The sequence below is a fragment of the Olea europaea genome, chromosome 10 (genome assembly GCF_002742605.1).
Source record: "Olea europaea var. sylvestris chromosome 10, O_europaea_v1, whole genome shotgun sequence".
NCBI classification, from domain to species: domain Eukaryota; kingdom Viridiplantae; phylum Streptophyta; class Magnoliopsida; order Lamiales; family Oleaceae; genus Olea; species Olea europaea.
The window spans coordinates 37,938,073-37,963,074 of NC_036246.1; the positions used below are offsets into that span (position 1 = coordinate 37,938,073).

Here is a 25,002-nt window from a genome sequence, read left to right on the forward strand (position 1 = left end):
CGTACTGGGATAGCGTAAAGAGATTGATTTGCATACTATATTTTTAGGTCCTGTTCGGTAGTTATTATAAAAATTGATTTTTTGACCGTTAAAGAGAAAAGTGGGGTCACACATGTGAGTGAAGAAGTAAAAAATGACGGTTGAAATATTGAAATAACGATAAAAAAATTGATTTTTTTGAGTGAAAAATTGCTACCATTTGGCTTAAGTAATTAAAAAAAAAAAAAAAACACCAAAGTGTGAACTAACGTTTGCTCTTATTTCAAAATATGTTAACAGAATATTAAGATGTCAATCATAATCAGAGATCAAATATGTTAATTAATAAAAGATTAAGAATAAAAATAAGAAAAATGTAAATGTATAAGTACAATAACAAGTAATAAAGATTAAAAAAGGATAATGCAATTAAAAAATTTGCACAATAAAAGAAACTTCAGTGGAAATATAAACATGCAAAGTGAGAGTGGTAAGACCGCTACTAATTATTCTATGGAAAATGTTTGGAGAACAGAAAAATTTCTTATAGAGATTTTACAGATGCCTCACAAAGTGTAGACCCCACATGAATAAATAATGTCAAAAAATTCACCCACTCACCCCACTTATGTGAGGTGTTGAACCCTATATGTACATCAATTACTGTCCTTATTTTTTTTGTGTCCCAATTTTGGGCTTTATGAAAACTTGGGCTTGTCACTCATAAGCCCAACCAATCAACCGGACCAGATAAGCCCACAAAAATTTCCCAATTTTTCTTCCATTTGTCCTGCATTATTCCAGAGCAAGCAGCAGAAAGCACTAGAAGAAGAAAGAACAAACGATGTCGTCTCAACAGCAACCACAGCCATCCCCCGTAGCAGGTCAGAATATATGAATTAAAATATTCTCTTTAATTTCCCCCAATTTTCTGTGAATGCTCCTGCACAAAGAAATAACTGGCTAAAAGAATCCTTGTTTGATTTTCGATTTCGAATTAATTTATTAGAATCCCGGATTTTTTATGGCGCTGCCAGGTAGTCTATCGTTTTACTTCAATTTTAATTTTTATTTGGCCTCTATTTTTTTTTTTTTTTGTTTTTTTGTTTTTTGCGGTCAACTTGTTAGGATTGTTAAAACTATACCAGTTTACTAATTTAGAATTTTTATATATGATTATGCACTCACATATACGTATATATGGTGTCAGGGCTAATGCACAATAGTATCTATACGTATGTACCTTGGTGTGTGTGTTTGTTGTTTTAGAGAAATGGTTAAGAGAATGGAAATGAGGGTTTTTTTTTTCTTCTGAATTTGTAGGCGACCTGAACGGTTCTAATGCAAATCCAGGTTTGAGCACTGGAATGGGTTGGTATGTTCTTGGCCAAGATCAACAACTCATAGGCCCATACACCGTTACTGAGTTGCAGGGTAAGTAATTCATATAGCAAATTATTATCATAATGCTAAATAATTTGTATATTCAAAGTTCTGGTCGCTTGTAATTGGATTACGTAGTTTAAGTTTCAGTTTTTGACTTTCTTTTCAGATTAGCTCTTCTTTTAGTTCTCAGATTTTTTTCTTCTTGTTATTTCATTGAATTTCAGCTTACTAAGTAAGCCATCGGCTTGGTTTTGGGACAACCAGTTCACCTATATGATGTTTGGATAGCCTTATGTGGCTTTTAATATCACATAAGCTTAAGCTTGTTTAATTCATCTGGACAGAGCATTATTCAAATGGATACTTCTACGGGAATACACTTGTGTGGTCAGAAGGATGTAGCGACTGGCAGCCACTATCCTCGGTTCCCGGGTTGTTGACTCACGCACCTGGACAAGATGCTGATTACTCAAGTTCAGGTGATGCTACATTTTCCCAAATAATTTCACTAATAATGACCCTTAATACATGTTTCTGAAGATTCGATTTCTTTTGGAAAAACTTCTCTCAGCCCCCATCGCCTCTAATGAAGAAGATGATTTTGAAAAGTGGCAAAAGGAGGTGAGGGAAGCAGAAGCAGAGGCTCTATCAAACATAAATGATGACAATGAAAGACCTACAACACCACCTGAGGGAGAGGAAGAATTCACTGATGATGACGGAACTAATTACAAATGGGATCGAAATCTTAAAGCTTGGGTTCCTCAGGTTGGTGCTCGAAAGTTTACATTACATTGTTCATTTGCTTTTGGGTTACTTTGCATGTTAATTCTTTTCCTACAGAAGCATTGGAACAAAGGTTACTTCATTTATGCACATTTTAGCCATCTTCCAGAAGCACTACTCTTTACAAGTAGTTGGTCAGGCTATTTTCTTCTCATGAGGAAGCCCTGATGGAACTCCCTTCCATAACATCCAAACCCAACACCCAACCCCTTAACCACCACCGACCCTTGTAGACGCCAACGACGGCAATATCATGTCATCCGACAAACCCCTAAACACCTGACTCACGCCATATACAAAGCTGCACAATCAGGCAGCGGCCCTAGGTGGAAACCCTAGCACCGCCGCCCTAACTGGAGACACAACCGACATTAAGATACATTCGGATGGAGCAGTGACACTGAGCGTCGACGTAACTGGTGGAAGAAAAGGAACTATTGTCAGAGAGAAGTACCAACTTGGAATCTGAACCCAGATTCAACAAACTCCGACCATCACCTTGGCGAACGCGCCTGATCGGCTGGCTGTGCAGGTGATTCCGATGAGGGGGCCTTTACCGCGAGAAGCAGGCGGCGCGTCTGCAACATGTGTCAGTCAGACGCCGTCATCGAAAAATCAGGAAAATGGCCAGAATGTTCCCAGATCACTCACGATGCCTGTTCCGTTGTCAAATGTGCCGTTTACACACCATCAGGCGAGGAAGTTAGTGGATGAATACGGCGTGGCCTTCAATCATCGTTTTCGAGTGGAAGCGAAGGAGTTTGCAATTTCTGTTAACAATCTTGGTGGTGTTAGGATGACTGAGTGGGGCTCGAAGATATCAAACGCAATCTATATGGGAAGGTTCGACGAACTTTGGATGGTGAATATGGTGGACAAGTTGAAGGTGACTAGTAGGTTGGAGCATTTCGTCTCTAGGTTCAATGAGTCATCTAGAGCCTTCTTGGCACAACGATGTGTGAACAGTCGTGGTAGGTACTTGACGATAGGGCAGTATGGGAATAGGCATCGGAAGGGAGTTGTGATGGTGCCAAAAGGTGCGAATGGAGAAGGATGGGCATTGATCTCGTGGGTGTTTCAGGCAATAGTTGTTGCTAGAGATAAGGCTAAACGTCGCACGGTGAACGAACGAAGTTGGCAAGTGACCTATGTTGAAGTTATAGCAAACATACAGGCCTCGCGGTATGTTGGTCGAAGGGTGCTAATGAGAAAGGAGAAGGTAGTTACCGTGGGTGAAGATAAAGGTGACAGTATGTTGCCTAAGTCTAGGCAACGTGTGCAGAAAGTTCAGATGATGGTTTATTGAATAACGTCGAAATAAGGGCTTGTGTCCAGTCGTTGAAAGGGGAGATGGATGAATTACTTAGGCTTGTTGGATGTGGGTCTGTAGCAGATCCCAAGATGCTTCGTTACAAGTGCGAGATGCGCGTGGATGAAGAATGCTCGACTCTTGAAGATAAGGTGGATAATAACTCGGGGCCTGAAGCGCATATCAGGAGGTGGGATCTTGGCCTAACGAAGGGGAGTCGAATATGGTAAATTTGGAGTCACGAGGAATGATGAACATGATGCTGCCGACTGATTGACTATTATCAGTTGAGCAAGAGCAGGGGACGGGACCTGTATTGGCAGATGGATCAAGCTCTACAATATTGAAAGAGAACAAGGCAACATGCCCGAGAACCATGGTAGGGAACACATATAATAGAAGGCATTCAAAGCCCCCAAAAGAAAAGGAATTAGAGACTGACAAAGCGATAGTGTTGTGGGCAGATGGTGCTAAGCAGGGAGGAATAGATAGTGATATCAAGCAGGTGGAGGAAATAGAGGGATATCCACGTGATCCTTTAGAGTATCGGCATGTAGAGGAAACAACGAAAGTGAATGCAATTGAAGTTGAGCCCTCATCTTCAAATTGGGTCCTTCAAAAAATTCAGGAGTTCAGTAAGTTGGTGTGTCATGCGATGGATATGAAAGTAGACTTCTGCAGTTATTTGAGGATTTGTAGACGAGTAGGGGACAAGGGATGAGTATACAAGGCGGTAAATCAAGAAGAAAGAGTGATCGTGGATGGCTCGAATGGTCAGTAAATTATGATGACAAGGGTGTCGAGCCAAAGAAAGGTTTGCTTGGGAGAGATAAGAGAGCGTCAAGATGATCCCAAAAATAATTAGTTGGAACGTGAGGGGGTTTAATGAAGCGGGAAAAACGTTAGGTGTTTGAAACCTGTTAAGGGGATGGAGGGTGGATCTTGTTTGCTTACAAGAAACTAAGTTGGAGTTCATCTCGAGGGCGAACAACCAACCTATGATCCATTTATTTAATCAGCTTACTATCAATAAACCATATGTTAGGTTCTCGTTGCGGGAGATCTTGGAACGTGCCCGTCGTGTGAATTCACATACAAATAGGGTCACTATTTGCCTACTACTAATAAGGACGGAGAGTTAATTTGTCATTATATCAGTCGGGTAGGTTGGACTGGGGTTTTTGGGAAAATCTCTACGAATTCTTCTTTGGAAGAGACACCCCTGGGTTTAGTGATGTCTCCGGCAGCCTTGCTGGGATTTCCATATCGAATAATTGGTATACAAGAAGCTCTTAGGGGGTCTTTTCTTCTCGGATTCCAGCTTTTGACTTTTCTTATAAAAAGCTTTGACCTACACCCTGAGCAGAGATGTACGCTTTATACAGGTAGTGGGGTCACGTATACTCATGAGATGGCTTTTTTTTGGAGTAATGATAATATTCCATTGCATCCGGGGATAGCATGTCGGGTATCAATATATGGGGTCATCGGGGGCTTCAGGAGGTGTTAAGTCATGTGGGACACTAGAGTTCTTAATGTGGAGGAGGTCAGTGAAAGGCTATTTTCCTTATTGCTTTCGTTCAGAAATATTGGGGATGGATTTCATTGGATGTTTATAGGAGTTTACGGGCCGAATGCTGATGAGAGTAGAGGTGGATTGTGGATGAGTTAGCTGGGATGATGACTTGGTGGAACATTCCAATATGCATTGGGAGAGGTTTTAATGTGGTTCGATTTCCTACTGAGAAGTCTAGCGGCGGGAGATTAACAAGGGCAATGGAGGATTTTTCAGATTTTATTTGGGAAAATATGTTGATAGACATGCCTTTGATAGGAGGAGACTTCACTTGGTCATCTAATTGGGATGAGCCTGTTTTATCTCAAATAGATTGCTTTTTGATTAGTGGGGAATGGGAGGCCAAATATCCAGAGGTCACTCAGAGGAGATTGGGAGACTGGGGAGGGTGTATTCTAATCATTTCCTTATTTTGTTATCGGGGAATGTGAGGTGTAGTGGAAGAAAGGTCTTTTAGATTTGAGAAGATATGGCTAAAAGTAGAAGGCTTTGGGAGCGAGTATGGGATTGGTGGACATCTTAGGAATTCGGGGGTCTCCCAATTATGTATTGAATCGAAAATTAAAAGCCCTGAAGAGGGATCTAAAGAGGTGGAATGAGGAAGTAGTGGGAGATGTTAATTGGCGTAAAACTCAATGCATTCTAGAAATAGAAGAGTTGGATAGGCGGGAGGAAAGTCAAGGGTTGGTTGGCGAGGAGGGGGGAGTCGTGAAGTGTTAAGGGGAGAGTTGGAGAGATTGGTAGAGATGGAGGAGATTGCTTGGCGCCAAAAATCTAGGGTCACTTGGTTGAAAGAAGAGGACAAATGCACCAAATTTTTCCATAGAGTCGCTAATTCTAACAGACGCAACAACTCTTATCACTTCGTTAAAGGTCGATGGGGATACTTACGAGGACCTACAGGATATAGGGAATCAAATGGTGAGATTCTATCAAAATATCTATCGGGAACAGTTTGACTAGAGGCCAAAGGTGGATGGATTGGACTTTTCTTCTATCATGGAGGAGGATGCCAGTTGGTTAGAGAGACCATTTGGGGAAGATGAAATCAAGGAGGTGGTTTTCAGCATGAATGATGATAAGGCACCAGGACTAGATGGCTTTTTGTTCGCATTTTATAAGGCATGTTGGGAGGTGGTGCGGCCAGACATTATAGATGTTCTGAATTATTTTTTTTGAGTACGACAAGTTTTTGAGAAGTTCTAATATTACATTGTGTTGATCCTCAAGAAATCGAGAGCAGTTGACATTAAGGATTTTCGCCCTATTAGCTTGGTTAGCGGGACATACAAGATTATTGCGAAGATATTGGCGAAAAGATTGAAGGAGGTGCTGGGGAAAGTGGTGACTAAGTGTCAGAATCCTTTTGTAAAAGGAAGGCATATTTTGGATTCTGTGCTTATAGCGAATGAATGCGTTGACTTTAGATTACGTTTGGGGGTGCCAGGGATGTTATGCAAGCTCGATATTCAGAAGGCCTATGATCACGTGAACCGGGGGTTCCCTATGTACATGCTTAGGAAACGTGGCTTTCGGGAAAAGTGGTTTAAGTGAATTCAATTTTGCATCTCTACTGTTTCGTTCTCAGTTTTGGTCAACAGCACCCAGAAGGGTTATTTTCGAAGCAGCAGAGGTTTGAGGCAAGGGGATCCTTTGTCTCCATTGCTGTTTGTGATTGTTACGGAGGCGTTCAGAAGGATGCTTGAGAAAGCTATGGGAGAAGGTTTGATAAGGGACTTTACGGTTGGATACTTACAGGTCTCCCATTTGCTACTTGCAGATGATACACTGATTCTATGCATTGCAGATAATGAGCAATTTAGGAACTTGCGTCGACTACTTCTATGCTTTGAAGCGGTGTCGGGATGGAAGTATATCCGACGAGAATGGAATGAATTTCGAGATAAGTTTACTTATGTGGTAGGGAATGGCAATAGTATCAAATTTTGGGATGATTGATGGTGTGGAGATCATCCGCTAAAGGCACGGTTTCCTTCCTTGCATCGCATTGCCTTGGAATCGTCCACCATGGTGAATGATGAAATAGCCTACGTAATGGAAGTTATAGCCTGATTATTGCTTTTGAGAGGGGACTACAAGATTGGAAATTTGATGATTATGCATTGCTTTTGACTTTCTTGCACGAGGTGCATATTCAAGTAGGAGAGGGTGATCATAGCAGGTGGAGGTTGGCATGGGATGATATTTTTTCAGTTCGCACATATTTTAGATCCAGATTCAGCCCGGTGAAGAGTCCTTTTCCCTGGAAGATGGTGTGACAATGTAAACTGCCTCCACGGGTGACTTTCTTATTTTGGATGGTTGTAAAGGGGCAGGCGTTAACGGTGGACAATTTTCGAAGAAAAGACTTCTGTGTTACCAAGTAGTGTTATATGTGTAAGAAAGATGGGGAAACAATTGGCCATTTGTTTATCCATTGTGATGGTGTTCGGTGGCTGTGAAACAGTATTTTGGCTTCCCAACATTTGGATTGGTGCCAAGGCACATAGAAGACGTGTTGCGGGCATGAAAGAGAAAATTTCAAGACAAGGATAGGAGGCTTGTGTAGAGTCTTATTCCGGGATGCATTGTATGGTGTGTCTGAAGAAAACGGAACCGCTGTTTAGAAGACCAAACAAGAATAATAGAGCAGTTTAGAGAATTGTTTTATATGATTTTGTATACTTGGTTTAATGCCACGGCCATTAATTGCATAGAAGGGCTGCCTAACTTCATGTCTTTTCTTTTTTGTTTATTTTGATAATACGCCCTTCATGTATTATCCTATTTATTAATAAAATGAAATGATTACTTACCAAAATTTTTTTTTTCTTCTCATGAAAACTTGTTCATTTTCCACCTTGGTCTTTGCAATGTTATCATTTTTTGTGATCTTCCTCAGAAGTTGCATAATAAAGCTCTGCATCTTCATTTTACTCTAGCTTTTTCTTCAATGTGAGTTCCTGTTGGTTATTCATGATAGGAAAACACAACCCAGACAACTGAGGAATATGCTCCAGAAGATATGACTTTTCAGCTAGAAGAGGAGGTCTTTCCAACAAATGCTGATGATCTATCAGCAAAGGAAGTGGATAATGTTGCCAGTGAAGCAGGAGAAGCAAAGCAGAATGGCAAGAGAAAGTTGCCTGAAAAAACTGCTGATATGATAACTGAGGAAAAGAAGGTTCTCCTTTCAGATTTTGGTCTTATGCATATTGTTCTTATCTCCTTGGATATAGTAAAGGATTGATCTAATAAATAGATTACACGATTACGCCTTTTGCTACTATCTCCACTCGACACCATCATATATTTTTACTAATGCGTTCAACTGTTCATTTGTTTATCTCCTTGGATATAGGAAAGGATTGGTCTAATAAATATATTACATGTTTACACCTTTTGCTACTATCTCCACTCAACCACATCAGATATTATGCTCAACCGTTCATTTTCATGATTATAATCATTTTGCAGATTTAATGGTCCTGTTTAGAAGCATTTTAGTATTTAGATTTTGTTGTTTTTTCTGAAGTTCCGCAGGACAACTGTATAAACTTTTTTCTTGCCTTTTCCATCTTCTATTTCCTTAAAACGAGGTCTTAAGTGGTGCCACAAATGATAAATAACGATTGAACTTCTTCAGACTCTTGAGCTAAGATTACTCACTTAACTGCAACACATGAGAGATAATGTCATTTACGTGACAATCTACCAAGTGATCTTCGTCATTCTATAGACAGTTTTAGCAAGCAAACCTAAACCCCTTCTTTGCCACCATGCTTTGCTCCATCACATAGTTTTATTTGCCAAACGAAGAAAAAAAGAAAAGAAAAGAAAAGAACCCTAATTCATCCTAAATTACTATGATAAAACTGAGCTTTATAATGAGAATGAGTAAGGTGTATTATGTATCCATCCTCCACGCCTGTGTTTATTGGGCCTCTTATGATGTGCTATTGTGTTACAGTTTTTTGACTTTGAATTACTTCTGAATTAAAAAAAAAAAAAAAAAAGAATGTGGTTTTCAATTTGTATGGAGGTGGAAGGGCCAGGATTGAAGAGGAGGAGATGGGTTATGAGAATGGCTGCACGAAGTGGGGACAAATGGTATGACGGGCTGCTGGGGGTAGTGGAAGCAATTGGGTGTAGGGATAATTGCCTGTTAGCCTGTTAGGAGTAGAAAAGCATGGCTTGGGTGGCTATTGGGGGCCCCAAAGTTCTGTGATGGCCTTGGGATGTGGGGGAAGGGTGAATCTGTTATTGAAGGTGGCTAAGGAGGACATTGTTGGCTGCTAAGGTTGTTGGGTTTGATGGAAGCTGTTGGGGGTGGAGCAATTTGTCTGTGCTGTCAATCTTGAGAATAATGATGTTTCATAGTGTAAGATCTGATCCTATGTGCAATACAATTTATTTCAAATAGAGAAGAATTTTTGAGAACATTCTGTCCCAATACATTTTTTTGTTAACATTTTTGGGTGTGCAAAGCTCTAGAGAAGGTTGTGTAAGGTGGAAATATGCTGTTGGAGATAGCAAAGTTTGGAGTGGGTTGATGCTGATGGAGGCCTTTGAAAATGCAGCGTTTTGACCGTTATATCAATTTTTTGATTAATGAGTTTATATCCTATAAGACCCGACTTTGGTGTGGATGAGGAACCTGAGAGACCACGAAATATTTTCTAACAGGAAAAGCTTGAAAACATTCTTTCAGAATGCATTCTTTTGTTCTCTGAGTATTTTTCATTTATGGACATCATTTCAAGACATTGATGATCCGATGGGCATGTATTCTATATGATTTTATAATCTTGCTTTTGTGCAATATCTTACTATGATCTTAATGCCTTTACAGGAAGCTAATAAACCTCCTGATTCTTGGTTTGAGTTGAAAGTAAATACACATGTATACGTTACAGGGTTGCCTGACGATGTTACCTATGACGAGGTTAGTTGTGATATTATTTTTACAGTTCATTTGCTCATCTCTCCTTGGTTTTCTTGGTTAGCTTTATAAGCGCATTAGTGTAATGGTCACTGAAGTTTGCACTTTTATTTGCCCTAAAGAGTTTTTCCCCCAATTTTTCTATATATTCAATATAGAGATTGATGTAGAATATTGTACAGGTTGTTGAAGCATTTTCCAAGTGCGGGATCATAAAAGATGTAAGCAAATTTTTTTTTTTTTGTCAGTCAAATTAAAATTTAATAATTGATTGATCCAAAACATCATGTGACTGTGCAACGGCATGCACCAAGCACAATTATCTTTGAAATTAAGAATAAGTTCCCAGTCATTGAGCATTTATTCAGTCACATTAGTTTTTTGTCTACCTCTGCATTGTTTCTTTTAAAAATTTTGAGTTCTGTTTTTCACTTTTCATCTAACTATGGGATAAATTAGATTCACATCATTGAAGACGTTTTACATAGGATTGGGACACAGATGGAATGCAATTAGCTATACACTAAACAAGATATGCTAATACTTTCCCCAGACATTTTCTCCGCCAGTTTGAGCAAAGTTTCACTCCAAAACATAGTTTTCAAGACGAAACAAAGGGATGTAATTCTAATCTTCATCGTCATAAAAGCAGGGTTAAATCATCTTGGTTGCTAAATTTAGGAAACTGATTGATTCATATCAATTTTATCAGAGTTAGAGTCTGTAATTAATTGAGAGTCCAAATGATCTTATATGAAGACCAGAGACAGCAAGTTACTTCCTCTTCCTCTACTTCTCTTCCATGTGCTATTTTTCATGTGTAAGTTGCGTTTTTATTTTAGAACATAAAGTAGGTTCTGATCACATAGTTTGTGAGGCTCCAATATACGTGGCCTATTGCAAGAATTGCTTCTTCCTAGACAATTGGGTATATACTTTCTTTTGGCCAGATCAGAAGGTGTGGTAACCATTTCGTCTCAATCATGACGTAATTTCCTTTGGCTAGATAAAAAATTCTGAAAAAGCATGAACGAGACTAAAGTTTGGTATTTTGGCTCAAAGAGCTGTGGAAACTTGGGCACTCTCTTTTTTTGAACATCAAGATCACATGCATTCATTTATACTAGAGTATACATTTATACATTGAACTTCACTTGTTGTGTATACATTTTCGAAATAAATTAACCTGTCTGATGGGCCAGAATTATTATCAACCATTTGTCGAAATCAATTTCCTTGACTACTCCAGTAAGGAAGTAGCTTGAAGTACAAAATGGTTAAAAAAATAAAAATAAATAAATAATTAATTTTTTATGATCAAGGTGCTATGATTGATTAGCAGGTTTGTCCATTTTATGTTATTGGATCTGTAAGTTATGAAAAGATTTAGGTCATTACATGAATATATTTATGGTGTGATGCTGGATTTGTTAAAACGATCTTTGTGAAGTATTAATCTTGAGTTGATTTAACTACTCTTGTTTAAAGATCATAAGGCCTTTGAGAGCATCAAAGGTAATGTTATCCATGTAGGTGCCTACCAGTTCTCTGAGATGATTATTTCTCCTAGTGAGATTAGATTGTCTATATGTATATGCAATTATTTTCATAGTATTTGTTGAGTTCTATGTTGTACTCTTCAAGAGGAAAAGATTGTTGTATTTTTCTGAGGGAATTGATTAACCTTTTTGCTTTTTATGATTGAAACATTTAGGATCCTGAAACAAAAAAGCCTCGAGTGAAGATTTATGTTGACAAAGAAACTGGAAGGAAAAAGGGGGATGCACTTGTAACATATCTGAAGGTAATGCTTCTTGTTCAATGTGCTTGAAGTAACGTGTATCGTTGAACAGTTTTCACCTTTGTTTTGTCTTCGATGATGTTATTGCGGATTTCAGGTCCTTATTGTTAGTGTTATTGTTTGTTGTTATTATTAATATTATTGTTGTTGTCGTACTGGGTATCAGGAACCTTCAGTGGACCTGGCCATCCAAATACTTGATGGAGCTCCTCTAAGGCCTGGTGGCAAGATCCCCATGTCGGTTACAAAAGCTAAGTTTGAGCAGAAAGGTAATGTGTGGAATGCATTGTTCATTTTCTCCATTTGTTTCTGGATATTAAGTCCATTGCTAATGTTTGATTCCTTGTACGAATTGAACCTTTCACAGCTTAACTTCTCTTTTGGTGATAATTAACTTCTAGGGGATAGATTCGTATCCAAGCAAGTGGACAAGAATAAGAAGAAGAAACTTCAGAAGGTTGAAAGGAAGATGCTTGGCTGGGGTGGGTCCTTTTCTTACCAAAATATTAAATTGTTATTATGTAGGGAGTCAAACTTTATCCTCATTAAGAAAAAATAGGTACATTGATTTGAGTTTTAAGAGTTCATTCTGTTTTTGGTTTCATTAGTGCAATTCTCTAAAAGGTGAAGTAAAACATTATCATTTTGTTGTGACACTTGTGCTAATGATGACTATGTTCTAGTATTATCATGGTTCTTCATGCTCCTATGGTGTTCTTAGTTTTAATTTATATAGCAGATTCTGAGATTTTTGTTGGCGTTGCCTTAATGTTTACAGAGCAATTAATATGCCACAATTTTCTGAATTTTCATTCTCTTTTTGTGATGAAATAGGTGGTCATGATGACTCAAAGTTGTTGGTTCCAGCTACTGTTATTCTTCGTAACATGTTCGCCCCAGCAGAATTAAGGGTAACTCGTCTTTTTAAGTGTCTGCATGCGGCTGTGCTATTCTAACTGTTAAATCATGATTCATGATTTGGTTGATTCAAAATAACCCTTATGGTTAATTCTTTTCTAAAAATTCTTGAGATTTGATCATTTCAATGTTTCTTGCAATGTTATGTAGCTTCTCATCTTATTGTTGATCATTATTTTGTTGAAGAAAACTTTTCCATTGTTAGCTGAAGTAACTAATACTAGCTTGTGATAGCAATTGACGTTCTTTTATTGTCAACAGGCTAATGAAACTTTGTGTTCTGAATTAGAGGAAGATGTCCGTGACGAATGTGGGAAGCTTGGGCCTGTGGATTATATCAAAGTATTGCCATGTTCTTGTTGATTGGTTGACTAATGCTAATTAAACTAATTTCAAATCAATGATACAGAAGTCCAAATTAATTATATACATGTAGAATGAGAATTCTGCTTGTATAATGCACAACTTTGGTTCATGTTTTGGCTTGGTCTTTTGCAGGTTTGTGAGAATCACCCACAGGGGGTTGTCTTGGTCAAATTTAAAGATAGAAATGATGCACTTAAATGCATAGAGCTGATGAATGGACGATGGTAATGTCTATATTCTTGTTATTTTGCAAGGGTTTTCATTACCTTTTGGAATTATTATTCATGATATTTGACAACATTTGAATTACTTGTCAACATAATAATAGTTTAGAGCTATGATGGCATTGATATTCAAAAGAATGTGGATTCTTCTATTAGCCAAATTAATAACATGAGATTTAATTGCAGAATGCTTGTGAATTTAACAGCCCATGCCTACATATAGTAGGACTTGTTACCATCCAGGAAGTATTCCTTTAAACAAGAAGAGTAGCTAAGGATGTCAACATGTCACCCTGTGGGTGTATTTATTGGGGAGCTGTAGAATTCCTATTCTCATGTTTGTTTAAGCCACACCAAATTTTGGAAGGAAAAGGATAAAAAATATTTAGAGGTGCCATGAATAAACAATACATGTGTATGGATACATTTTGACCGGCCGAGAATCGTTTTATAAGCATCCCCACTCAGCACGTACACAAACAGGAATATAATGGGAAAGTACACACTGCATACAGGATTGATGTACACTACATATTGTGTCTTGAAAGTTAATATTTTACATACTACTTTTTACCGAGTTATAACAAAAATGCCTTCTAAAAAAATTGAAGGATTTACAAATATGCAATTCTATATAGCTGAATGGACAAAAATAAACTAATTGAAAATAATAAATCACACCATATTTTATGATTCTTCAAATTTTTATTATTAGAAAGCACGATGTTCCATTAAATGTTTTTTCTTTAAAAGATGGTCTCAATATGGTAAAGTGGATGATGGAAATTCTTATTTGTCATATCCTGATTAGTAAGTTTAAATGTTGAATAGCTAAAGTATAATAAATTTTTATACTACTTATTATTTTGCAGTTTAAAAATAATTTCATATTCATTTAAGGTTTATTAGCTCTATCTTGTTTAGGTTTCTTTATAAGTTGCTGAAATTATAATGTGATATAAATGAGTGGTGGATAGGTGGGTAGTAGTTGTGGATCCTACGAATGTGTCGTTAAAGGTAAAGTTTGATTTGAACCTTTAAATTATAAGGAGATTATAATGAAAGGCAAATAAGCTTGTTTTATCATTTTAGAACTTTTAAAAGATTTATGAAAGGAAGCTTCTGCTATGGATGGTCCTTTTATTTTCTGCAAGGAAGTCTCATAGGAGAGAACAAATATAGATGTGTTAATAATAAAAAAGTATGATTGTGTAAGAAAAGAAAAAGAGAGTGGAGTACGAATTATGTTAATAATGTAGTCAAGAGATGCGACATAAACCATGGAGAAGATAAATGAAAAGGTAAATAATTTTTTGGATGAAAAAGAAATAGTAATAAAAAATTTGAAAAGTGTGATGGTATGTGAAGTGTTACATAATGTAATGTAGATAGTGTGATTTGTTATTTCAATTAGGGGTACTTGGGTATGTTTATCCACTTATAATGTGGCAGAATCTCAACTTTCTTTGCTCAAGGGCCTTTTTTTGTTACCATTTAGCAGAGAGTAGAATTTAAACATGAATATACAGTATACTTGATATACGTGAAGTATTTTGTAAATGTCCCTAGCTTAAATAAGGAGCCATCTAGAATCGGATATGAAAATATTGCGATGATATGGAATTTTTTGCCCTAATCGGTTCCAAATTGTTAAGGATATGAGTATGTCCTGGATTTTTTTTCCATCTAGAACAAGCTTGTTATCAGCACTCTTGGACCCCTCTCCTATTCCCGTTTTCACTCTTCAACCAAACATGTTTGGTAGGGAGGATTGATCTTACTGGACAATATTAAGGAATAAAAGAAAAAAATCTAGTTCATGTCCAATAGTGATTGCCTTACACCTACGGTTTTATTCCCATGCATGCTCCCTTCAGGTGTATATTGCACGATCATACAAATGTTTAGAATCTATCTTTTACAGGAGTTGGGTCTAGGAATCCTTTTTCGGTACGCACCTTTGATAATTCTTCTTTTCTTGCAGGTTTGGTGGAAGGCAGATACATGCTAGTGAGGACGATGGATTGATTAACCATACTTTGATACGGGATTTGGATGAAGAGACTGATAGATTAGAGAAGTTTGGAGCTGAACTTGAAGCTGATTGAAGTGATAACTACTGATTAATGTAGAAACTGCAGAATTCTACTAGAAAACGCCTAAATCTGGAACTTGTACATGGTATCGTTCTGGTATATTATCTGTGATAAATGCCAATGTCGAATTTAATTTGTTTAGTGTTGTGTGTCGATGAAAGGGTACAGATTCGTCGACCTTTTTGAAGCACGGATGGCCTGCTATTCAATTTTTTGTGAACTAATTCGTAGCTTTGATAGACGTATATGTCCCATTTGACTCAAATTACACAAGAAAAGTATGGACATATAGGCCATGTAGCGTTTCAAAATCTCCATCAGAAAATCGTTTCCAATGTAAATTATGACAAAGTAGACGAGTATTTTGCAAACCCCTGAACATAAACTGGTACAATGACATTGTACATAAAATAAATTGCACCTAAATATTCCATCACGAATTCCTCAGAACACCAATTGTGCATGTGAAACGAAAAGGGGATTCCTCGCTTCTTTCATTCAAAACCGTGCATGAGACTTTATCTCACACGGCTCCTAAGTGAGGAAAAAAAGGAGGAAGAAGGCTTCGCAGGTTTACAGCCACAGGTTGAATGCCTGCAGCTAGCATTTGATGAAACAAATCAGTCCCCTCTTTGAAAGTGCCCATTTTCACCAACCCCAGCATTAGAGCACACCAAGTGATACAGTTTCTTTAAGGGACTTCTATGAATAACTGAGCTGATGCCGCCTCCACATCCAACAAACTCATCCTCGAAATATCATCGCAGAGTCCATTCTGTATTGAAAGACAATGTACTTGCTTGACTGAGGTTTCCAACCCCTGGCAACCCCGAAACAAGCAAAGTTAACGCCTCAATGCTTGGTTTCAAAGCCTTTCCTTTCGAAAAATACAATATCATTATATTCCAGAAACATCATCTGGTTTACCGATTTCTTCAAAAAGAGTTTGTACTTTATCAGCACCACCGTCGTGAGAATACATATTCAAGATTGAATTTATCATACTGACTGATCAATCGAGAACTTTTGATCACATGATCATAAATATGTCTCCCTTCCAGAACAGTTGAGCATATCCCCACCACTTTCCGCATTTCACTAAGCAATCGATAAGCACCACCAACATGCCCATTAATCATCTATGTCCGAGACACCAAATCCATGTACGGCATTTTACCAAACAACTCCAGTGCATTATGAAAGCACCACTGTTCAAGTATCGCAAAAATAACCAGCTACATTCAAAACTCATTTGAACAGCCAGACAATGAAACCATTTATGCAAATCTTTTGCCACTTTTAAGTAACATAACCATTCCATTCAATATTGGTAACATACATAACTACAATGTGAAACATCCTTGTCTTTCATAATTTATATGTGCTCTGATGCTTGAATTCCAAACAAAAGCATCGGGTTCATACCAACACTTAACACAGAAACAGAATTATCAACAACATTCAGTTCAATATATAAAGATACCAACTTTGAATCAATTGTAAGGGTAATTCATGCCCACTGGATACTATAATGGAAGCATGGATTTGCTTCAGAGTCTCAAGGTTCTTGCAAGAATAATAAGGTTTTAAACATGGATTAATAAAGAAGGAACGGAAAGCGATAATCGAGCTAGCCATAGCAAAGAAGTGAATTTTTTTTCAAATTTAGGAAGATAAATCCAAAATGGAAAACTCGAACTTATGTAGCAATATACTTATTTGTCCACTGATTTCTNAATGGCTTCAAAGGTAATAGCGAATCCCACATCGGATGATTAGCAATAATTAAACCGCTATAAATAGTAGAAATTCAATCTTAATGCTCACGACCTTACTTGAACAGGATCTGTTCTATAGGTTGTACATCTGTATCCTTGAGTTCTAAGGAGACAGGAAACCAAGTCTGGTGGATGACATATGCCCGCCTGATCAGAGCGTGATTAACAGCTCTGGCTCCAGTTTGAAGTCGTTAGAGCAGTAGAGGATCGTTCTTGACCGATTAACCCGGTTGGGATGGTCAGGCGGCAGTCTGACAGACTCGTCCGAACTTTTTTGCTCATTGAACCGTCTAATCCATTTAAATAAGCCCTCATTTGGTTTAAATAAAAATCAAAATTTAAGTAGATTTTGATAAAAAATACTTAATAAAGAAGTTGTGAATTTCATGAAGTATGTAACAATAAAATTAAGAGTAATGTTATTCGTAGTGAAGACTGTCAGTAGTCGTCCTATATGGCATACACTTGACAATTTAGTATTTGATACATAAATATGGTAGTTATTTTTTGAATTATACATCAAATGAAAAACTGTTAAGTATACGTCACATAAGGCGACTGTCAGTAATTTTTACTGCAAATAGCATTATTCTAAAATTAAATGTTAATTTTTAACTTAAATTTTAATGTAACTTTTAGTTGAACCAAACAAAGGCTAAATATGTTATTAATGAATAATTGAACAAACATGTTGGTAAAGGTGCAAGAACATCGCATTGATCTCAAAATATCGTGCAACAAGTTGCACATTGTTTAAATCGTAATTTGAATAGACGTCCTCGCATTAATCCACATCTACATTTGTTTTTGGCATCCCCATTGCATATATATGACATTGCTTTAAAAATTTTGTGAGTTTAGAAAGTTAGTTTGAGTTTAAAATGGCAATGTATCAACTTGAGACGCTATGATTGATTTAACTTTAGTGAAGTGAGATAATGCCATTTTTTTATATTGGTTTTACTAACGATTTTTCTAATTTATCTTTACATTAAATTATGATTTAAATAAGAGTAGTTCGTATTTGTTGATAAAAAAATTATATATGGACATATCTATAATATATTAAATATCACATCAAGTGCAAATCTTTTTTTTGATGTTCCTATCCTTACTATATTTCAATTATTTCAATAATACATTACTTTTCGTTTTTCTATATGTATTTAGCCCTTGTTTGGTGGCCTTTATTAAAAAAAACCTACGTTTTGAATAATATTTTTTGGAAAATGTGTGGTTAAAAAGTAGAAAAAAGTTTTGGATTTATGTTTAGAATGTTTTATTATATAAATATGTTGTTGAAAATGAATATAAGAAATAAATTAAGGTACAATAAATGGAATCAAACAAGGGTTTAATTTATTAATCATTTGAACCCTTTAAACAATATTATCATTAATTATTCTGTCAACTATTTAGTTATGGTGAATATAGATTTGACACATTCATTACCTTATTTTTAATATGTATTTAACTTATTTAATCATCTAAACAATATCTATCATGAATTATTTGTCAATTACTTAGTGACGATCAATATATACTTGACAGATTCGTTCCACTTGATTGGTTAGTAAATTAAATTCATTAAACAAAATTTGGAACAAAATATAAATATTTTTAGAGTTTTCTTCTAACTGATTTATTTAATGAATGTTAAGATACAGAGAACGTAAATATGGTGACATAATACGTATCTATAATAAATAATTTCAATTAATATATTCATTGCATAATAAGCAAATATCAAGAAATGATGGCATTCGTTGAATGTTCAGTTTAGATTTAAGGGTAAATGGAGGGATTATTCTAATTGATTTCCTTAACTATTTAAATTATTTCACAAGTTGATTTTTATTTCATTGAATCAAAAGTTCATTGATGAGTGGTTTACACTTATTATATTATGTCATTAATTTCATGATTTTGCTATCTTGGAGAATATTTTAGAAGTGCTTGCAGGAAATTCAGTGTATGTGGATAAAATCGGGAAATGTTGTCTTTCGTCTCGTCAATTTATATAATGCGCAATTAAAAGACTCCCAGATGAGGAGGGGGGTCACAACAGGACCGCTTAAATCCCAAGCTCTTCTTAGACAGTTTAGGTCTTTTTGACAAAGCCTTTCAATTTTGCAACTATGCAAATCAACAAAATTTAAACAATCGTATATCGAATTTTTACCAAATCATTGAAAGTTTTATTTCCAACAAATAACTTTTGTTCCAATAGAATTTAAATGCATGAAGCATACGAACAATATATCATAAATTCATGAAGCATGGATTGTAAATTTAATACGAAGAATTGCATGAATTAAACAACTGAAACATAGAATTTTAACCCGAGGCCTGTGTTACACACAGTTTCCTTAAAACAGATTCGCCCCCTCACCGTCCGTGCTTGAGGTTTAAAACGAGCGTCCATTTCCCAGGATACAACGGTAAAATCAGTAGCTTCCGAGCACCGCAGAAACCACTCCGGCGAACTGAACTAGTGCCTGAACTAAACTAGTGCCTGAACTACACCACCACCAAGAGAGAACTCTATGCAAATGAATTTCTAGTGTATTCTAAACTTGAAAGCTTTTGCTTTTTTGTGTGTTGAAATGAGGAAAATGAGCCACTATTTATAGGCTAGGCTACCATTAATGATAATGACCTTTGGAGTTCCTCATCTTTTTCCTATGTGGGACAAATTCATTTTTCCCACATAAACTCCCTTTTGAGTGGCACACTTTGAGCCTCAATTTCTCATTCACCCGAGCATCAACTTTGGCAAGTAAGTATATGATTTCGATGTACTCACGGAGGAGAACACAAATCAACTTTCATCTTCCAAATTGAACAACTGGGTCCCACTCAAAACTCGTGCCAAAGTGGACCAATTTTTTCGACAATCCCCTACATGAATAAAAATTGAGAGCGACTCATGCATGTGACACATGATGACTTGTGAATGTGACACATGATGACTTGGTGATATAGTTCAACAGTTGAAACCTACATACGATAGGTAGGTGTTGTCCTTTGAACCTTCGCTTGTGAAAACATATTTACTTCACTGGCTGACCAGTAGACGCGATGTTTTTGAATTGTTCTACCGTTTATGTAAACGATGATACACTTCACACATGATTCTTCCTAACACATTTCAGTTCTCATTATTATGTTCGCTTTGGCCATGAACATACGCCTGGTTCTGTGAGAGTTCACAAGAATTGCGCCCCCACACAATTCCCTTAGAAGCGAACACAACATAGGTTTTATGGGTTTCGAGAGAAAGTGTAGAATCTGTGAAGCTTACTCCATAAAAGAATCGGGACTTTTATAAATTCTTGATTTTCAATTCAGAATAGAGATATTGGAATTGGAATCTAGGATGATTTTCTAGCCGGCACTCAAGAGAAGGGAGAGGAATATATTAAGATTCTTGCTTTTAAATATGGGAAAATTAAATGAAATTATTGGAAATCGTTAAATCATAATTGAAAGTTAGGTGAAGTCAATCTCTAGGCCTTCTCATTTGATAATTTGTATTCCCCAATTTTGTTGCATCCAATTCACGTTAGATTAGTTTAATTTATTCACTCATAAAACATTAAATCCATTTAATCATACATTTGTCTAAATAAAGTAGAAATTGCACAATTATAGTGCTTAGTGAAATTTAAATTACAATCCCTGTGAGTTCGACACTTTTTACTCTATTACTATATTACAAAACTTAACACCGTACACTTGCGGTATAAAATCACGTTGCATAAATCGCGTGACATTCATTCCAAATAAACAATTTGTATTAATTATTTTTTATATTCTCAAATCTTACAATATTATTTTTATAGCACCTATAAAATATTTTAGAATAACATGCAATGCATATTCAACCATGTCTAGTTACTATTAAATGTTTTATTATTTGAAGGAGCATGTTATATGTACATGGTGCATGGGCCCCCCTCATTTAAGGGGAGTATACATGGACATGTCAACCACTCGTGTACAAATATCAAAATCCATTATTTGAAAGCATGACGTTTCATTGAATGTTTTTTCAATTTTTCCTTAAAAGATGGTCTCCTTTTGTGTGTGATTTACAAAATTTATTATACTCATTTTCCTTGAATTCAACTTAAAATGAATAATAATTTAATATCAACGAGTTAATGATGTATTGAAAAATATAGAAAAAACTTCATTCTGATTTTTGTTCCAATACAGTAAAACTAATGATGAAAATTCTTATCTATCATCCCCTGATTAGAAAGTTTAAATATTGTTCAAGTACTTTATATTAATCATTATTTTGCAGTCTAAAAATAATTTCAAATTATAACGTGATATAAATGGATGGTGAATAAATAGGTAATAATTGTTGGTTGTACGAAATGTGGGATTAAAATGAAATTTTACTTTGACCATTAAATTTTAAGAAAATTGTAATGAAAGGCAGACAAACTCTTGATATCTATCATTTTAGAACTTTTTGAAAAATTTATGAAAGGAAGAATCTTCTATGAATGGTCCTCCTCTTTTCTACTAGGAAGTTTCATAGAAAGATAAAACACATATGGACGTCTTAATAATAAAAAATATGATTGTGTAAGAAAAGAAAAAGAGTGTGGAGTATGAATTAGGTTAATAATGTTGTCAATAGATGTGATATAAACTATGGAGAAGATAATCGGAAGAGTTAAATACTTTTTGGATGAAAAAGAAATAGTAATTAAAATTTTGAAAAATAAAATGGTATGTGAAGTGTTACATAATGTAAAGTGGAGGGTGATGTTTATACCTATTTACAATGTGCTCAATGACCTTTTTTTGTTACCAGTATGAAAATAGTTGAATTTAAATGTGAATATTAAGTGTCTGTTTGGTAGTGTGATTATGAGAATTATTTTTTGATCGTTAGAGAGAAAGAAGTGGGTTCCACCTATAAGTGAAGAAGTAAAAAAATGATGGTTAAAATAGTGAAATAATGGTAAAAAAAAATAAATTGATTTTTCGGGTGAAAATTGCTACCAAATGGGGGCTAAATGTCCCTATCATAAATAACGAGCCTCGTATCATGCAACTTCAAATGTTGCGATGATATGGAATCAAAAATGTTGCAAGGATACGGAATTTTTTGCCTTAGCTCCAAATTGTTCAGGATTCGAGTAGGTCCTGGATTTTTTTCAATCTAGAACATGTATGTCAAACTTCAGCAGTCCTGGACACCCATTCTATTCCCTATTTTCACCTTTCAACCAAACATATTTGGCAGGGTGATTGATCTTACTGAACACTTTAAGGGAATCAAAGAAGTTAAAATCTTGTTCGCCTACCTAACATGCGCCTATGGTTTTATTGCCATGCTCCCGTTCATGCATATACTGCACGGCCGTAAAAGTGTTTAGAATCCTTTATAGGAGTTGGGTCTAGGAATCCTTTTTCGGTACGCACCTTTGATAATTGTTCTTTTCTTGCAGGTTGGGTGGAAGGCAGATACATGTAAGTGAGGACGATGGATTGATTAACCGTACTTTGGTGTGGGATTTGGATGAAGAGTCTGATAGATTAGAGAAGTTTGGAGCTGAACTTGAAGCTGATTGAAGTGATCTCTACTGATTAATGTTGAAACTGCAAAATTCTACTCTTCTCAAAACGCCTAAATCTGGAACTTGTGCAGGGTGTCAATCTGGTATATTATCTGTGATAAATGCTGATGATTCCAGATCTCGTCAGTCTCAAACTCGACCAGTTGACCCCGACCACATAGTAAAACCCCGATCTAAGTATCCCCTAAAAACGCCAAAACAAGGTCGGGCATTTTAGGTCGGGGGTATATGTGTCGACTCGTCAACCTTTCTATGTGACCTATGGAAGCACTAATCCTACTTTGAACACAATCCCTATCCTGTTAGACTCCTTCTTTGACTCAAACAGTGATTTGAATGCTTGAGGTGAAACACTAACTCTTTTTCCTACAAAGAGAAAGATCATGATAGAATAAGTCCTTCTAGGATTCCACCGCTGACGCCTATAAATACACAACCTGTGCTCATTCCTAAGGTACGTTCTTCATTATTATTTTCAGTTTATAGCCTCACGCACCAAATTCCCTACCTCGTTGCCTTTGTTACAGACCATTCGTGTTCATCAAAGTGAAGTTGTCGTATCAAGCTCGAGATCTTTCAGGTGATATTTTTTGGTAGCATCAAATGCCAACGTCGAATTTTATTTCTAGGGTTGCGTGTAGATTATAGGGTACAGAGTATTTGCAAACTGCTTAACGTAAACTAGTACAATGACATTGTAGAAAAAATAAGCCTTGCAGTTGCATATTTATCAAGTTTTTGGTCTTTGTTGACTCTAAACGTGGCAAGAAGCGCACCCCCAGCTCATATTCATCAAGTTTTTGGTCTTTGTCGACTCTCAACGTAGCAAGAAGTGTACTCCCAGATCCTACTGTCCTTGGAAATAATGAATTTCACAATCATAGCAAACCCGGAGCTCAAGGCCTGAGTGGTTTCAAGTTGATGCTAAGCTTTGAAAGGAACAGATTTGGCTCGCCTTGGTCCTCCGCCATCTGATGGAAAATTTCCGATGCTTCCAAACCTTTTCCATGTATTGCAAACCATCAATCATTGATGTCGATGTTACAATATTTTTTGCAAACATTTCATCGAAACAAATTCTAGCAGCATAAATGCTTCTGCATATTAAGAATAAAAGTTTCCAATGATATGTTTCCTTCCTTAGAAGTAAAAAAAGAGTTTCTTACAAGGAATCCATGGATGCTTTTACCCCACTGCAGAGCACCCATTGTGTATATAAAACAACAAGGCTTCTCAGGTTTACAGCAACAGGTTGAACACCTGCAGATAGCATTTAATGAAACAAATCAGTCGGCTCTTTAAATTGCCTATTTTCACTGAACCCCAGCATTAGAGCCCACCAAGTTACACTGTTTCTGTAAGGAACTTCTATGAATAACCGAGCTGATGCCTACAAATTGGCGCACTGTGCACCAAACATCCAAAAAACTTGTCCTCGAAATATCATTGCAAAGTCCATTCTGTATTCAAAGATGATGTACTTGCTTGACCGAGATTTCCAACCTCTGGCCACCCCGAAACAAGCTAAGGCCTCAATGCTTGGTATCAAAGTCTTTCCTTCTGAAGAATACAAGGATTTCATTATATTCCACAAACAACATCTAGTGTATCGTTTTCTTCAAAAATAATTTGTACTTTATCAACACCACCAACATCAGCACACGTTTTCAAGATTGAATTTATCACACTGACTGATCAATCAAGCACTTTTGATCACATAACCACGAATCTGTCTACCATCAAGAACAGTTAAGCATATCCATAACATCACAATCGTCATTACTGCATTAGCCCCACCACTTTCCCGCATTTCGCAAAGAAATCGATAAGCACCACCAACATACCCGATAATCATCGATGTCCGAGACACCAAATCCCTGTATCATTTTGCCAAACAACTGCAGTGCATATTCAAAATACCACTGTTCATGTATTGCAAAAATAACCATCTAGATTCAAAACCCACTTGAACAGCCAGACAATGAAACCATTTATACAAATCTTTTACCACTTTCAAGCAACATAACCATTCCATTCAATATTGGTAACATATAACTACAATGTAAAACACACTTTTCTTTCATAACTTAATTTATATGTGCTCTGATGCTAGAATTGCAAACAAAAGCATCGGGTTCATACCAACACTTGGCACAGAAACAGAACTATCAACAACATTCATTTCAATAAATAAAGATGCCAACTTTGAAACAATTGTAAGAGTAATTCATGCCCACT

The 25,002-nt window shown here is 36.4% G+C and overlaps 1 protein-coding gene across 2 annotated transcripts; it reads left to right on the top strand.

The window, feature by feature from the left end:
• The first annotated feature begins 736 nt into the window (after window positions 1-736).
• Window positions 737-15,622, top strand: LOC111402129 (HIV Tat-specific factor 1). Of its 2 annotated transcripts, none has more exons than XM_023030214.1 (14): window positions 737-863; window positions 1,303-1,413; window positions 1,710-1,844; window positions 1,937-2,133; window positions 8,020-8,220; window positions 9,889-9,981; window positions 10,161-10,199; window positions 11,693-11,782; window positions 11,946-12,048; window positions 12,181-12,261; window positions 12,614-12,690; window positions 12,959-13,039; window positions 13,196-13,287; window positions 15,272-15,622. In XM_023030214.1, exons 1-14 carry the CDS (start codon window positions 824-826, stop codon window positions 15,393-15,395), a joined length of 1,464 nt encoding a protein of 487 aa, XP_022885982.1. In that variant the 5' UTR covers window positions 737-823; the 3' UTR covers window positions 15,396-15,622. The 2 variants fall into 2 exon arrangements, with proteins under 2 accessions (XP_022885982.1, XP_022885983.1); XM_023030215.1 differs by having other exon boundaries at window positions 765-863; window positions 1,333-1,413.
• Window positions 15,623-25,002: the final 9,380 nt, after the last annotated feature.